A 15,849-nucleotide genomic window follows, 5' to 3' on the forward strand; every position below is an offset into this window, starting at 1 on the left:
GCAAGCATGACATAGATCTAGTGAGGTCAGATCCCGATTCTCACTTACATTGCAACCTCATTACACTCTGCTGCTTTAAAATAGGGCTGTTAAGTAGTTGTCAATGCAATTAATTTACATCCATTCAAGGCCTATTTACACTGTCAGAGCGGTGTTCAGGGTCTTTAAACTCCAATGGAGGTTCACACATTATTCTTGCACATAAAGAATACTGATTCATAAAAACACATAATGCAATTTGGTATCCCAGGGTCTTAAATATTAAAATAACTCCACTGATGTTTGTGAAGGGTAGGAAATCTAGAAACAGACAAAACAGACAAGAGAGTGCAGCTTGTTCATCAAGTTCCCCTTTAGAGTAGTTGTATACATTGTCACATGAAATATAAGATGAAGATGCTGGCAAGACAAGGTTCAAAAGAGCATCCTTACCAGAGGGACAGATCTTGTGGCCAATTCCTAATCTCCCCAGTAGAATGGAATTTGCACTAATCCAAAAAAAAAGTGTTTTACTACTGTATTTTCACATGAAAAATACAGTCAAGGAAGAGAAAGCATCCAAGAAGAAATCAAGTATAAATTGCTGGAACGCCTTTTTAAGAAGTCACTTTTATCTGCTCCAAAATGCACATAATAATGGAATGGCCATTGCCACCCCTGAATGGGTAATAAATATCCTACAGATTTCTTACCCAGAAAAACTTTGGCTTATGAGAAAGCCATAGCTAGACAAGAACAACAACAGGAAACAAACATCACCAACAGAGCCCAAAACACCCAAGAACTTCAAAGGACCCATCAAACGTGGCCTTGGTAAAAGATGAATGGATTTTAACGCCTGCTTATTTTGCTGTTGAATACCAAAGTTGCATGCCTAGGTGAGCTCAGTATAAAGGCCATCACTATATATAGTCAAACAAACAGTTGTGCCCAAGGCTATGTGAAAATTCATATACTCAGACATAAGTATCATGTCCTAGATTAGCCTGGGTCATAGGTAAGGATGGTCCTATTCATGCATTATTCAAAAGAAAGGAGGGGAAAATGGTTGTGTCAAGTAGAAACAGAAGTTTTGCCTTTCCTGTGTTTGCTGAAGAAGCTATGGAAGAGTTCATGGGGTGCTCATAAACCCTTGCTTGCTTGGAAGGCCTTATGGCTCAGGGCAAGCAAAACTTGGGGGCATCCGAACCCCAAGCCTATGAGCTTGGGCCTGCAAGTAGGATGCCTGCCAAAGGATATGGAAACATCTGAAGCCCCAGGTGTAGGTGGAGGAGGTTTGCCAGTAGTAGGGCCACTTATGGTTCTGGACACTTGGATTTGGAATTAGTTTTGGCTAATTTGGCCTCGGATACAAAGTTTTTAAAAAAGTATGTTATGAGTTCTTGTACCTTAACTGAGGAGGATCAGAGTGATTGACCTGTATAAAGGCATTGTGGATTTCCATACATAGATATTTCACCAGTCCAAGTTCAGTTAAAGCCGTGCAAATTTGTGTGTAGACACTCATGGATTTAACTCTGGTTTATAGCAGTTTAGTTTACCCCACAGGCTAAGTACCTCATTATAAAGCCTGAGGCTGAATCGGTTCAAACTAGGCAGCTTCCCCTATGCTATATAGTTTGAACGGATAACCAACGGAACTGACATTCAGTTTTCAATTAGTGGGAAAGGCAAGGAGAGGCCTACACTGACCCAGACCAGTAGGCAGAAGGCATTAGATTATGTCTCCCAGTCTCCAGGTCACTGCCAGCCCAGCCAAGTGTCCCCAGCCTCCTACTGTCCCCCCACAGGGGGTGCAGGAGCCCCCTGGCCAGGTGCTGGCCCACCTTGGGGGAGCCTCTTTCTTCAGGAGGTTCCCCCAGCCTGGGTTCCCCAGCCCAAGTCCCCTCTCCCACTTCCAACCCACTGATTGTTTCAGCCACTACTACAGGTGCAGGGAGGAGGAGTCCTCCAGTCAGGTGCCTGCTCCTGCAGCCCAGCAGGGGGGCACTGGGGAGCCCCTGCCTTAGGGGGCTTCCCACCACCCAGCCCAGAGTCCTCCCCAGCCCCAGGAGCTGAGAGGAAGTCTTCCTAACCCTACCCATTTGCCTTAGCTGTTGGATTCTCAGAGATAGCACAGGGAGCAAAGGGAAATTCCTCTGCCCTCCTGCATTAGTTTTGCCTCAGGCTCATAGCAGCTAAGGCAAAACAGGCTACGGAGGAGCAGGAGAACTTTCCTCTGCTCCCTCAAGCTGCCTGAGACTCGCAAGGGCTGAGGCAAGGTTCTAGGGAAAGGATCAGGAGGGGAAGAAAAGCTGCCAGGGTCTGAAAAGCCTGCACCACAGGGGCCTTCCCTCCCCACATGTGCTGTGCACACCCTGGCTAAAGGGGAGCTGGTGGTCTGTTCCCCTGCCCCCCTGTCCCTCTGGGCTGACAGACAAGTAGGAAGCAGGCTAAGGAGCAGAGGGGTGAGGCAGCCCCTGCCCCACTGAAGCAGGCAGCATAGCCCAGGGCTGCAAAGGATTGTGGGATGCTGGAGGATTCTGAGTTGACCTGAACCAGGAGGAGATCTGGGACCGAAGTTCCATAACTGATTTAGGTCAAAAAAGTTTAAGTCTGATACTACATCCAACCAGGTTTATCTTAAACCAGTTCTGGTCATTTTGAAAGCAGTTTATGTACACTGAACTTCTGTTCTGTTACAGGTTTAAAACAGTTTCTGATCACTTAAACTGGTTAATATGTAACTCAGTGGTGATGCACAGGGGGTGCATTGGGGTGCATGTGCACACCCTAAGAGTGCTGGTGCCCCCCCGAGGGTGAACACTGTTGGCTTCAGCAATGGGCAGGGGGGGCAGGCGGAGCGCTGGTGGACTCCCTCACCCCACCTCAAGAAGTGACGCTTCTTGGCACAGCGTCCAGTCATGGGAGGACCCCCACCCCCTGGTCAGTGAACAACCATGGGGGGACCCTTCACCACCGCAGCCACCTATGGACAGTCCCCACTCAGCCCACCCTCACCACCAACACCTGCATCACCACCTGCAGGCGGTTGCCGTGCCCCCCAGCCTCAGGAAGCACACATCGCTTATGATGTAATTTCTGTCCCTAGCCACATAGGGTAAACACATATAAGATAACCTGGGCTTAACTAAATCCTTAGTCTTGCCTACACAGTAAAAAAAATTAAAATAAAAAGAATGGTTTCTAGGTAGAGCTTTGCCTTTAGAGCTAGGCTAGAACCCCTCCCCCCCGCCCCCCCCAGGAGACACAACTTACACCAGAAAAAATAAATTGTAAAGCAATTTCCCAACTGAAATAAATTATCCAGCAAAAGGAATAGCTTAAGGTAGATAGCTGTATCTACAGATGGACTTTGTCAGCCCAGCTGTGTCGGTTAGCAGTATGGTTGGCTGCTTTCACGCTTCTGACCATCAGGCCCTGTGCTGTCAAACCTTTGAGGCTAGAGTTACCTCTGTAATTCAACTGTTGTAGTAACTCACCTCTAGTTAAACTAGTACAACTTCCTTTAAGGTCTTTCTCCAAGGCCTTTTCCCAAAAAACACTCACCAGGCTTTAAATGCAAAGTTTCCCTTTTGCTTACTTTCTTTCTTGTTCTGTTCTGTTCTGTTTGGGGGGAGGGGGGGTTGTGTCTCAGCAACCCTGCTTCCTATGGTAGGCAAGACTTTTCCTTCTAGTACATCTTAAGTAAAATCATAGCATCTAGCAACCATGTTGCAGGATGCATTGGGAAGCATCATCAGTGAGTTCCTTTGTCTGTGATGATGTTCCTCATTTAACATTGCTTTTGCTTGGAAGGGGCAATTCATGAAACATCAACACCTTATTCTGAAAACAAGGAAAATATTTTCAGACAAGCTGCCACCACTGTAATTGCAAATGCTAGGATACAGTTTGGCAAGTTGCAGCACCCAGATAAATTTGTTAACAAGCTAGAAAAGGACAATTTTCTTGCCATTTTCCAGTTGGTCTAATAAAAAGGTATCATTTTGGAACCAAGAGTTCTAGTTTTTCGTATGTCTTTAACAAGCTAGAAGAGCACTGAAAAAAAGATCATTCAAGAAGTAGCCAGCCTGCAGCAGGGAGTGAGTGTGTTTTGTACGTCATATTGTATATTTTCCAGTCATGCCATCTGATTAAAACACCAGCTGCATGAAAGGCACAAAGAGGAAGTAATAAAAGACTTGAGCACATTCAGGGGAATGTGTATACCCAATAGGTGTCTGTCAAAGTTTGCACAACATTCAGTAGTTCAAGCAAGCTGTCTGGCTGGCTCTGTCACATGATTCACTCGAAACATGAAACTTGACTATGTGCTCAGGCAAGTTCTGCTTCTCCTAATAAATGAGTGTTCTCCTTCGCACAATAGTCTTAGAAGCCAGGCAGAGATCATCTGTGGGATTGTATCTCAGGTCGACAGTTTGACATATTACTCCTTCCTATGGTCATAAGAGCCACCACATGTTTTCACTAAAAGGTTCCTAGTTTACCTGATTCTAACTACAAGGAATATGGACAAGTTCAATAAGATCACTGTGCCAGCTGGTGAGAAGCTAAGGTATGAGTTTTTATTCCTTTTATGTTTTGTTTTCCATGATTTTGTCATACTTCTCCTTTACTGCTGTGCTCATAGAACTGAATAAAACAAGTTAGAGGACAGATTGGGCTTAGAAATGGGAAATTGGTATTGGTCTATGTTTAGAAAAGTGCAAAGCCAAACAACCTGTTGTGCTGGAAAACACATTCCCTTCTAGCTTCTACCAGTGCCACTAAAATTCTGAAAACTGAAAATAAGCACAGCCAATAAAGCATACAAAGGGAAGATTAGACATAAAATAAGAGCATTTTCCATATTAAAATTAAAAAGGATTTGAAGATTTTGAGGCACAATATATATGTAGCAGAGCATTTTGTAAAAAAGATCATGACCTATCTACAGAGCTGCAGAAAAGCACAGTACAAATGATGACAAAACAGTCATGTGAATAAAACTCAGATATAACCAAGTAGCTTTCACAGCAGACTCTGTCCTTGCTGTTTTTATTTTCAGTGAATAGCAGCCTCCTCTTTTTTGTTTTAAAAGTTGTCTTTTTTTTTTTTAAACATTAACTCACCTGGCCCCTGACGCATAGTCAGGAGTTTGCTTAAACATGTCAGAGTTTTGTAAGAGGGCTCTTCTGTTTAACTGTTAATATATCCAAATCTTGGAAGGGAATGGTATCAGGGGAGGGAAAGCACAAAACAGGCCAAAAAAAGGAGAGAGAATTCTAAATATAGCATACTTGGGAAGAATTAGAAGGAAATCATTACAAAATAATTTCTAAGGTAACTGGAGAACTCCTCTATAAAAAATCTGCACCAAGTAGGAAACACACTTTTCCTACACCATGAACATTTTTTTTTTAATTCCTTTTCCATACAGGAACAGAATATACCTCTTGAATATTTTCCATGAAAAATGAGGAAAAGATTGAGACATACCCATCCCACAATAACCAATAGCCAATTATCTGGGTTCAGTCTCTGAATCCCAGTTTCCCTGTCAGAGGAGACTTACATGTAACTGAACTATTTCTGCAAAAAGTTTCAGTTTGGCAAATCACTTTCAGAGCCAGACACAGGTGTGGGTGAACCGGGCAGCTGCCCAGCGCCCAGACAGAAAGGGGTTTCGAAAATGGTAATTTTTTTTCCATTGTCTGATTATTATTATCATCATCTCTGGCGAACGGTGGCCCGATACTAAAAGTTCGCCTGGGGTTGCCAGGAGTCTAGGTACATCGCTGACCATGGTTTTCCAATGGAAAAAAAATTGAGTCAAAAAGTTTCTCTCTCTAATGGAGCCTCTATCCTCTAGGCTGGTGGTTTGAATAGGTCTAGCTCTATGTCCAGCTTTCTTTGATGAGAAAAATGGGAGTTAGGGGCCAAACAGAAGTATAAGCAGTGAAGACACAGTCTATCATAATAATGAAAAACATAGTGGAAACAAAGGATTGTAGTTTTGTTAGTTACCTGTTGGTAAAAATTAGTCTCCACAAGGGTCTGATGTCCAGATAGCTATCTTAGTGTAAAATCACCTTTTTGGCTACTGAGTTTCTCCCACGTTCCACAGTTATGGCACAACAGAACTTTGCTCAAGCACAAACAAGAATGTACCGCTGCCATGCTAACCTGGGCATGATTGTTTGTGTACCAATTCAAAGTTCATGCGGAGAAAGCTCTACTATAGCTTCTGGTAGGCTGGGTCACAGTCAATTCAGATGATTTTGCAGTGCAGAAATGAAGCAGCAGTTAAGAATCCTCATGGCCAGTTAATATCTGTAAGAACATGCCGACTGTTCAACATGTTAGTAGCCCCGTCACTCTCAGTGAGACTACTCCCATGCTTAAATAGTGGCAAAGGAGTAAATACCTTTTTCTGAAGGGGACCCAAACATTTACCCATAAGGCAGTATTAATATTTTAGGCTTTGCTGATTTGTAGCAGTGGTTTCCATAACTGCATAACTGGCCAAGAGTTAGGAGGCACAACACACATCAGGGGAGGAATGTAATGGGGCTGTAGCATTGCTTCATCCTGTGATTTATACGGGAACACACTACAAGGTATTGTCCATGGTTTACTAGCAACAAAGTGTTGCTCCCTTGTTTTCACTATTAACACTGAATATTACATTGGTGAAATAATTGCATGTGCTGAGAATGAACACAGAGACAAAAATTCCTACTGATAATAAATACTGCCTTTGTAATTAAAGTCAGAAGATTTCTAATGGTAGCCTTCTTGAAGGTTCATTTTGTAGCCACAAGAATCTAGCAGAAGGCAGGGCAAGGGTGGCACCTGCTTCAGGGAGGCATAAGCTTTCACATGAGACAGCCCAGTTCATTAGATGCTATGTTACACAGCTAACTACCTCAGTCTACATAAGAATCAAGATGCCCTTAGTGCTGAATCAGTGTCTGAGCCCAAAGCTTTAACTTTTCAGGACTTGATTCATAAAGTTAGATTTTACAATCTGGTTTGATATCAATATTTCTCATCTTCTCCCCAAGTGGTATACTATATTCTACTAGAGTGCTCTTTTGTTCGTACTACTGTATCAGTGTTTCACATCACTGGATCTGCATATTTAACTCATTCAGCTGCTTTGCTTATCTTGGTAAGATAGGACTACCAGAGTGTTCCTATAGGCCTCTCTACCCAGTATGTTGTGGACAGGCACATTGTGCTTGCAGTTGTAAGACTCATTCACTTTAACATGCTTCATGGAGTTCCAACATTATTTTCATGTAGCATCATATGCATGCATAGTATTATGTAGACATTTCCTCAAAAACCATTACACATTATTGCTTCCAAATGGGAAAGCTTGGATTCCAGGAAAAGATTGTCTAGAGAGAAATGAATTATGTGATAGACATAGGATCCTATATTCTTTATGGTGTATTTCTTAAAAGTGTGGGATACAAGAAACCAACTGGTAGAATATGGCGCAGCAATAGCAATGCAAGTTTCTACGTGCTACTCTGAAAACATGGTGGACATGAAGGCTAGGGACAGAAGGTACACATAAACCAGTTTATGTGATCAGAAACTAAACTTTAAACCCATAGCAGAACAGAAGTTCAGTGCACATAAACCAGTTTCAAAATGGCTGAAACTGGTTTGTGATGGACCTAGTTATATGTAGTATTAGACTTAACTGATTTAGGTCAAACCAGTTTATGAACCTTCTGTCCAGACCCCTTCCTGGTTCAAGTTAAATATGAGTTGCTCAGCATGCTTTGCAGCCCTGGGCTGCGCTGTACTGCCTGCTCCAGAGCCCAGGGCTGGCCCCTTCCCTCTGCAAAAGTGAAGTGCAGCTGTTAACCCAAAGATATAGCTTCAAGCTTTCAGAATCCTGCAATAGCTTTAGTGGCTCTCGTTCTTTTGAGAGTATGATCCCAGAACTCCTGGCTCCACACTGTTTCTAGCAGCTACATACGTGATTGTGTTAGAACTCCTCAAACTTGCTACATTCTCTATTATGACCACAAAAGTTAATAACAACCTTCACCACTTAGCTAGTACTAGTTACATATCCCAAAGCAACATACAAAGGTACAATATACAAAGGTTACTATCACCACTGTAGGGAGACAAACTGTAGTGATACCATATATTAACTACAAGCATTGACTTGCCTACAGCCACACAGAGTCACTTCCAGGACTGGAAGAAAACATGAGCTTTCTAACTGATAAGTATAGTCCTGGGTGCTGTTTGGCAGATTCCCCCGTTTAAACTCATGTGATAGGTGTCTCAATACAGGTATACTTTGCCTCTTCTATTACCCTAAGTTCTTTCTCTCAAGTGTACATAGCAAGAAATGAACACATTTGGGAGCAAAATGACATGTTAATGTAAATTGGAACCTAGTGTGCTATTATGTATCAAATATTTTATCACAGAGAACAGTTTTCTTTGTGAGGAAAATCAATTGGAAAAGATAGAAAGCTGGATTTGGGGCTATAAGAAAGTGTTGGTATTAATCTCAGTAATTAATTTCTGTTATTATAATAATGTATTACTATTATTATTATTATTATTGTTTAGAATGTTTCCTAATCAAGCTTTGACATGCAACATGTCATACTCAGAATGAAATCCGTGTAGGAGAAGTTGGATACAAACATAGAATTGCTGGTCTGAAAAACTATTTATTATTCATGTGGCCCTGTGCAAACTAGGACTTCAACATCTGACACAGAAAGCCCCCACAAAAAATATGGAAATAGACTCTAAGTTTCCATTTTACTTAAGAAGCCATATTTAGCTCCTCCACCTTTCAGTACACCTACGCAGGCATGTAGGGTGTGAAAAATTAGCCAGATAAAAACCCATGACAAGCAAGATTGATGACACAGGAAGACAAAAGGAAAAGTGTCTCAGTTCTTTTCTGACTGTGACCAGGATGATGAAAGGAAAAGGTTAATTTCCCTGACACCTCTACAGCATTCCCAGTCCACTGCAGAAACTAAAGGTCTCATCACAGGATTTAGGGCCAATTCATGACAAAATGTGGAGTTACGATTATACAGCATTGCCATTTTACTTCCATTTCCCACTGTTTGTCATTTGTAATCAAGTACTGAAACTTACTCCTTCATGCTTCTTGGCACACTCTATTTCAACATCTCCAAATACCACTATATTAATCACTTTTCCACGGCAAGGTCTACATGACTTACATATTCAAACTCCTGCCCAGCTTCCACCTGCTGATCTGGCCCTCGCCTCCAAGGCCAACTCCACTCCAGTTTATGTTTGTGCCCATTTTTTTGCTCTTCTCCTTTCACTTGAAACTCACTTCTCTTCAAACCCTTTTGCAGCCTCTTACTCCTAAGAGCAGTCTTTGTCATTTTGTCTGCCAACCGATGGCATTCTTCATTTGAAATCCTCTATCAAAAGATTTTCTGTGAACGCTTCCAGCAACAATTCATAAGACTAAAACCTTTTTAAAACATGTCCAGTTCTGGAGCTTGGAACATATAGGTATGTTATGTCTACACAGTGGTTTTATCTATGGCCCAGTTTATATTACAGACAGAAATTTGTTTAAACATGGTTGTGACTTAAACCTATTAAACCATGACCGATTTTTTGTATGGCAGAAAACACCATAATACTAAAACCCTTGCTAAGCAGTCATGGATAAGCTTGAATATTTATCAACCTTAAGGTACAGGCCAAATCCACACTAGTGATTCGTTGACAGTAGAGCTATAGTATCTTAGTGGTTCTAGAACCTTGACACACATGTTCAACACTGGTATAATCAGCCCCTATGCTGGTTTAAAAAAAAAAAAAAAAGCATAAGTGCAGGAAGTTCAGCCATCCAATGCTGTAACTAAAATGAATCTGAAAAATCAGGCATGAAATTACACCAATGTAGCTTTATAGCAGTGTAGGTGTCGTATGCCTGCAGCTTACCCCAGAGTATCATAGAATCATACAATCAAAGAAAATTAGGGTTGGAAGAGATGGTAGGAGGTCATCTACTTCAACCCCCTGCTCAAAGCAGGACCAGCCCCAACTAGGTCATCCCAGCCAAAGCTTTGTCTAGCCACATCTTAAAAACCTCCAAGGATGGAGATTCCACAACCTCTCTGGGTAACCTGTTGCAATTTTTTACTACCCTCCCAGTGAGAAAATTATTCCTAATATCTAACCTAACCTTCCTCTGCTGCAACTTGAGACCATTGCTCTTTGTTCTGTCATCTGCCACCACTGAGAACAGTCTAGCTCCCTAAGTTACACTGTTTGGAACCACCCTTCAGGCAGTTGAAAGCTGCTATTAAGTCTCCTCTCAGTCTTCTCTTCCCTAAACTAAAAAAGCCCAGTTCCTTCAACCTCTCCTCATAAGTCATATGCCTCAGCCCCCGTACCGTTTTGTTGCCCTCCACTGGAATCTCTCCAATTTGTCCACATCCTTTCTGTAGTGGGGGGCCCAAAACTGAACACAGTACTCTAGATATAGCCTCACCAGTGCTGAATAGAGGGAAATAATCACTTCCCTTGACCTGCTAGCAACACACCTACCAATGCAGCCCAGTAGGCCACTAGCCTTCTTGGCAACAAGGGCACACTGCTGGCTCATATTCAGCATATTGTCCGCCATAACCCCGAGGACCTTTTATGCAGAGCTGCTGCCCGGCCAGTCAGCCCTCAGCTCAAGGGAAACAAGCTACTGCCTACTCCCTAGAAACTTAATAATAAGGTACAGTAATAGCTACCTACCAAGTGGGTACCCTGTAATAGCTGTGCATGTCTGCTTCAGACAAACGTACAGAACCAATGTTAAATTGTACTCATGCAGTCCAGGCCCCTAGTATGACTTGTAGTGGCAAAACGAACTTTATTTCAAAACTGCCACCTACACGCTACTCAGAGCAAAATCAGCTTTATCAAGTTCATCATTTTGCTAGTGTCATTGTTTGTCTACACTAGGGACTTTTAGTAGCACAGCCATAACAATCACAACTCACACCAAATCACACCTCTGGCTTGCATAGCTATACAAGAAACAGCCTGTAAAAGAAATGCAACTAACTAAAGGCACAGCTGTTTCTGTAGCCAACAAGGTAGGGTATTCTGTCACCCTTGAATCCCCTGCCTGAAATACCAGGAACCTATTCACAGCTGGGTTGAGTGGAGGAGGCCTTTAGTGCAAATCTGGAGTTGGCTCAATGGCACACTTCTAGACACATAGCAAGATACCCTCACCATCCTTCTCCATAAGAAAGTCAGATTTGAGCTTGGTTAGTCTTTTTTTTTTTTTTTAACCCAGGCCAAATCATGGCCAGCTGACTATTCAGAAAGTTAGTAAGGTTAATAGAGCTAGATTTTTTGTCTCTGCTGCCTGAACTTGGTATTGAAAACCATTAGGTGCAGCAGACAAATCCGGGCCAATTGCATTCAAATCTATAGTTGGCAGGACAAGCCTGGATTAAATTTATCTTTTGACTTATACTTTCATTGTGAATTTTCCTAATATAGATAGAAAATGTGTGCTGTCATTACTTGCATCTTCTTTAAAATCCCATTGTTTAATCCCCTTACACAGCTGAGAGAAATTTGGCATTTCTATCTTGCAGGAAATTCCAACATTTCAGCCATTGTTTTCATTCACAACATGGACATGCTTCTCTCCAGTTTCTTGAACTGCCTTTTGAAATGCTCCATCTGAAGCCAGATTTCATACTAGACTGCAGTTTTGCATTGTTAGGCATTGCTTCATGAAAACTGTAGGCAGGGAAATTCCCAACCAGCTATACTTTATGGGCATGTCCAGATGAACACAGACGTTTGTTTCCCCAGGGACAACTTGTCCCCAGGGAACGCCTGTGCCACACACGTGCTCTGGCGCACGGCAGGTTATCCCAGGTGGGGTAGGAGAGGCTGGAGCCAGCAACTGTGCTGGCCCCAGCAGCCTCCACAGCAGAAAGCCTGACCAGCAACCAGACTGTAGCTCTGGCTGGCCAGGTTCTGGTTATGGCAGCACATGCTGCTCCCACATGGGCTGCTCTGCTTTTTTTCAGAGTGGGTTTTTTGACCCCAGGATGTCCTGGGGTCAAAAAAACCCTGCACTGCAGGGTAGCAGTGCTGGGAACACCTGCATGTGTGGTGTGTGGTGCTGCAGATAGGTCTGCAGTGTCACATACCACATGTCTGTGCTCATCTGGACAGGGCCTACATGTCTAATGAAAATGCTTCAAAACCACTGATAATGTAGACCACAGACTAAAAAAGTGGTAGTCAATTTTAAAAAAATCTCTTCACTTCTGCAGGTGGCTCATTAGAGTTCTAGTGTTAGAAATGAAGGAATATGTATTAATTTAATTGTTTCTCCTTAAATGCTTTATGTGGTGGTTAAAATATTGGTTGTAAAATTTAGTTTTACACCCCATCTTTCATATTCTAAATAATCTACAGTATAATGCAATGTGTTAGATATGTTCTTTTAAAAAGCATATATCAGAGCTATTATGTGCTTAGCAATAGAGGTGGAAAACTCCAGAAAAATTACCCTTGAAAATGATTCAGAATTGCCTTATTTAGCTGTTTAGGAACTCTCATAGATTTTGGCAGAATGCTAAAAGGACCTCACAGATGGTACAAGTGACTGTATAGTTTGCTTCAGCCCTACTGAATGGCTTTAGCACCAACAGCAGTCTGCAAGTTCTGCCGAGCTCTTTTTCTAATCTGTAAAAATAAATTCATTACAGGTGTTACAGAATAGCCACTTGTTTTTCAGAAGTACTTATAAGGAAGCTTCCTGTGATATGCTGCAAATCTATAATGCCAACGAAAATGCCACATACAACATTCTTGCAATAATCAAAATGCATCCCAAAGCAGTAAAGTAAAAGACCACAGTAGGACTCGTGGTAGAGGTCTTTAATTAGACCAACAAGGTTTTGGGGGGAAAAAAAAAATCTTTCATTTCTTTTAAGTTTTTTTTGGGGGGGGAGGGGGTTGTTTGATTGTTTGGGTTTTTTTGCAAAAATCTTGTTGGGTCTAATAAAAGATACCACCTGTACCATAAGTCCTGATTCCTTTTTCCTCTGGACCAATACAGCTACAACCTAGATACAAGACCATCACACACATTCATTGGGTTCAATACAGGGGCAAAAGGGTGATATTCTAAGGACCGTGTATGCCAGAGGCCAGACTAGATGATTTAATTATCCTTTCTAGCCTTAAAAATCTATGAATCAGGATTGGCCTCCACACCACAGGCAGGGAAGCATTTGAGACATGTTACAAAAGGCATTCTTCCAGAGAGGCAAATAAGCATTTGAGATTTGTTACAAAAGGCATTCTTCCAGAGAGGCAAATAACATACACTCCTCTTTGGCACTGATTCAGGCTTATCTACACTAGGAAATTGGCTTGTAGCTAATCGTTGTCAGCCCATCACAATCCCATAATTGACAAGTATAGGCAAATTTGTAGTCATTTGACTTGGGCAACTGGTGAGCAAAGTTAGTTCCTATGCATCAATTCTTACTAAAAATTAAAGAAAAAATATCCTTGACTGCAGGACCAGAGAAAAAACTAATCTTTTCCCAGCTCAATGCCACAAGAAAGTGCTGCCTAAAAGAATGAAAGACAAATAATCCAATTCAGACACTAAGGAAGGAAGGAGCTGGCTGTTAAAGACAAATTTAAGCTATGGCTAGCATCCAGCTATGTGCATGTTCCTTAAGTATGCAAAAGTCCAGATTCTACTGATCTGACTCACAATGTGGAGTACTTTACTGAGCATGTGATTTAACTGATTTGTAAGGAATCTTGCCTTGAGAAAGTGCCTAAAAGTCATATGTTCCATTGTTTTTATGACACCTCTGTTTTCCTAGCACTGACTTACTTGTCCATTTGTACCCCTTTACCAAAATTGAGAATGTTGGCTGGAAGTAAGATATGTGGGGGGGGGGCTCCCCTTTAAAAATGGATATAGAATCAAAAACTTCCACTTACAGAACTTCTGGGGACAGGCCAGGGGGACCTCAGTTTATTGCCTCATCTGAATTCTGCAATATGTGCTACTTCAGATATCAGGTGTGGTTTTTGATCTGGATTCTGATCATCATTTTGCACAGCTTCTACAGCCAGCTACACATGTTCAGTTTAAGATGGAGTAAAACAGGACTTTTTTTAAAATATAATCCATTTTCTAATGTACACAGAGCTTTACTGTTCTATTCACAAAAACACTCCATGATAAAACCAAAGCATTTTATCTACTGAGGGACGGGGAACTTCTATGTGTTTTCAGGGTTCATATATTAGTCTACCTTGATTACTTTGTAAAAAAAATTATACTTAGGCAGAAACTGCAGATGTTTCAGGTCATAAGGGAATTTGAAGGTCTCATTTCAGTTCTTTCTTGTTTACAATATCAGGACCATAATGTAGCAAAATGCTTAAGCATGTGCCTAAACATAAACATATTACTGAATCTGAGCCAATACCTCTGTATAATTCAAGATGGATTTTTAGTTGCTGCTCAACAAATGCCCAGGGCTAAAACGGCAAGGCCAGATTCAAAGTGAAGTGGAACAAGAAAACAAGAGAATAGAGGTTTATCAGTGTCCATGCTATGCCAATCTCAAACCAGTGATATTAATCCTTCATTTTCAATTGCTCAAATCACACACAACATTTAAAGTATTTATGAACAACAGATTATTTCCTTTAGCCTCCTTACTCTTTGCATCACTTTCTATTTCCTCATAGAGTCATGCTATGTTTTCTACCCACATACCTTTAAAGGAGGAGAGGAATGTTATGTCATTATTCAAAAATGCCTGTAGAATTGTGATTAAAAGTGATGTCAGGCTCAATAGGTTATAATTCTCTACCTCTCTACTATGCATTTTCTTTATTGGTTCCCCTCCAGTGACTTTGTACTTTCCTCTTTTTTTTTTTTTTTGAAGAGCAATACAAACTCCTTTGAACAATTATATCTGCTCTGCCATACCCTTTAGTATTGTAATGTTAGTCCTTCATGTAAGCCTGGAGCTGAGTGAGTTTTGATTTGTTTAATATTTGTTGTAAGGTGGCCATTAATGCCTTTCATTTAATTCTGCTGCTTTGAAATCATTAAGCAGAATACAGTAGACTTCCAAAAAAACCCACAAACACTTCATTTAAGGAGCAGCCAATTTCTGCCTGGCTGAAGCACACACAACTTCCCTTCCCAATTCAGAATGTAGGAAGCTGTCATCAGGAAAAACAATTCTCTCTCACACCATAGCATCCATAGACAAAACGAGTACAACTCCATTAGTCACACTGTGCATATTATAATAACTAGCTTTTATATGCAGATTGTAATATAGCATTGCCAAGAGAACTAGGTTTTCTGTTTGAAAATTAGTAGCAAGGCACCATTAGCTACTGACCAAATTTGATGATTTTGGCAATACCTCTTGCTTTGCCATCATGCTAAAACTTGAGCCCACGTTTTCAAAATAGAGAAACTAAATTTCAGGTTGTGTGACTAGCAGCCTGTTTGTCAAGATGTGTCCTAGAGGACACAGAGATAAAATATATTCAATACTTAGCCTCTCTGGGCTGCTGTGTATACTCTGTAAACAAAGGTACAAAATATACACAGTGTTTTTTGTCAGAATAGCAAGTTATTAAAAAGTGAGGCGACTATGATGGCATTGAGGCAAAACAAAACAAAAATCTGACAAAAATCAAAGATTTATTTCCACTTCCCTTTGCTAAATCCCATCAATGCAATGGACGCAAGGGAGGAAGTTATATCAGCTTCCTTCTATTAAAGGATGGGAAAGA

At 41.3% G+C, this 15,849-nt stretch overlaps 1 protein-coding gene across 6 annotated transcripts in view; it reads left to right on the plus strand.

The window, feature by feature from the left end:
• Positions 1 to 15,849, plus strand: part of BLNK (B cell linker) — a 162,852-nt gene that overhangs the window by 75,207 nt on the left and 71,796 nt on the right. The window contains exon 1 of one of the 6 annotated variants that reach the window (XM_014523656.2): positions 4,248 to 4,558. The exons of 4 other annotated variants lie outside the window; for them this stretch is intronic. In XM_014523656.2, the coding sequence (XP_014379142.1) occupies positions 4,512 to 4,558 (47 nt within the window). In that variant the 5' untranslated portion in view covers positions 4,248 to 4,511. Of the gene's footprint in view, positions 1 to 4,247; positions 4,559 to 15,849 lie in introns of those variants that run through there. One more of the 6 variants, XM_014523657.2, reaches the window with a different exon arrangement.

The sequence above is a fragment of the Alligator sinensis genome, unplaced genomic scaffold (genome assembly GCF_000455745.1).
Source record: "Alligator sinensis unplaced genomic scaffold, ASM45574v1 scaffold472_1, whole genome shotgun sequence".
NCBI lineage: Eukaryota > Metazoa > Chordata > Crocodylia > Alligatoridae > Alligator > Alligator sinensis.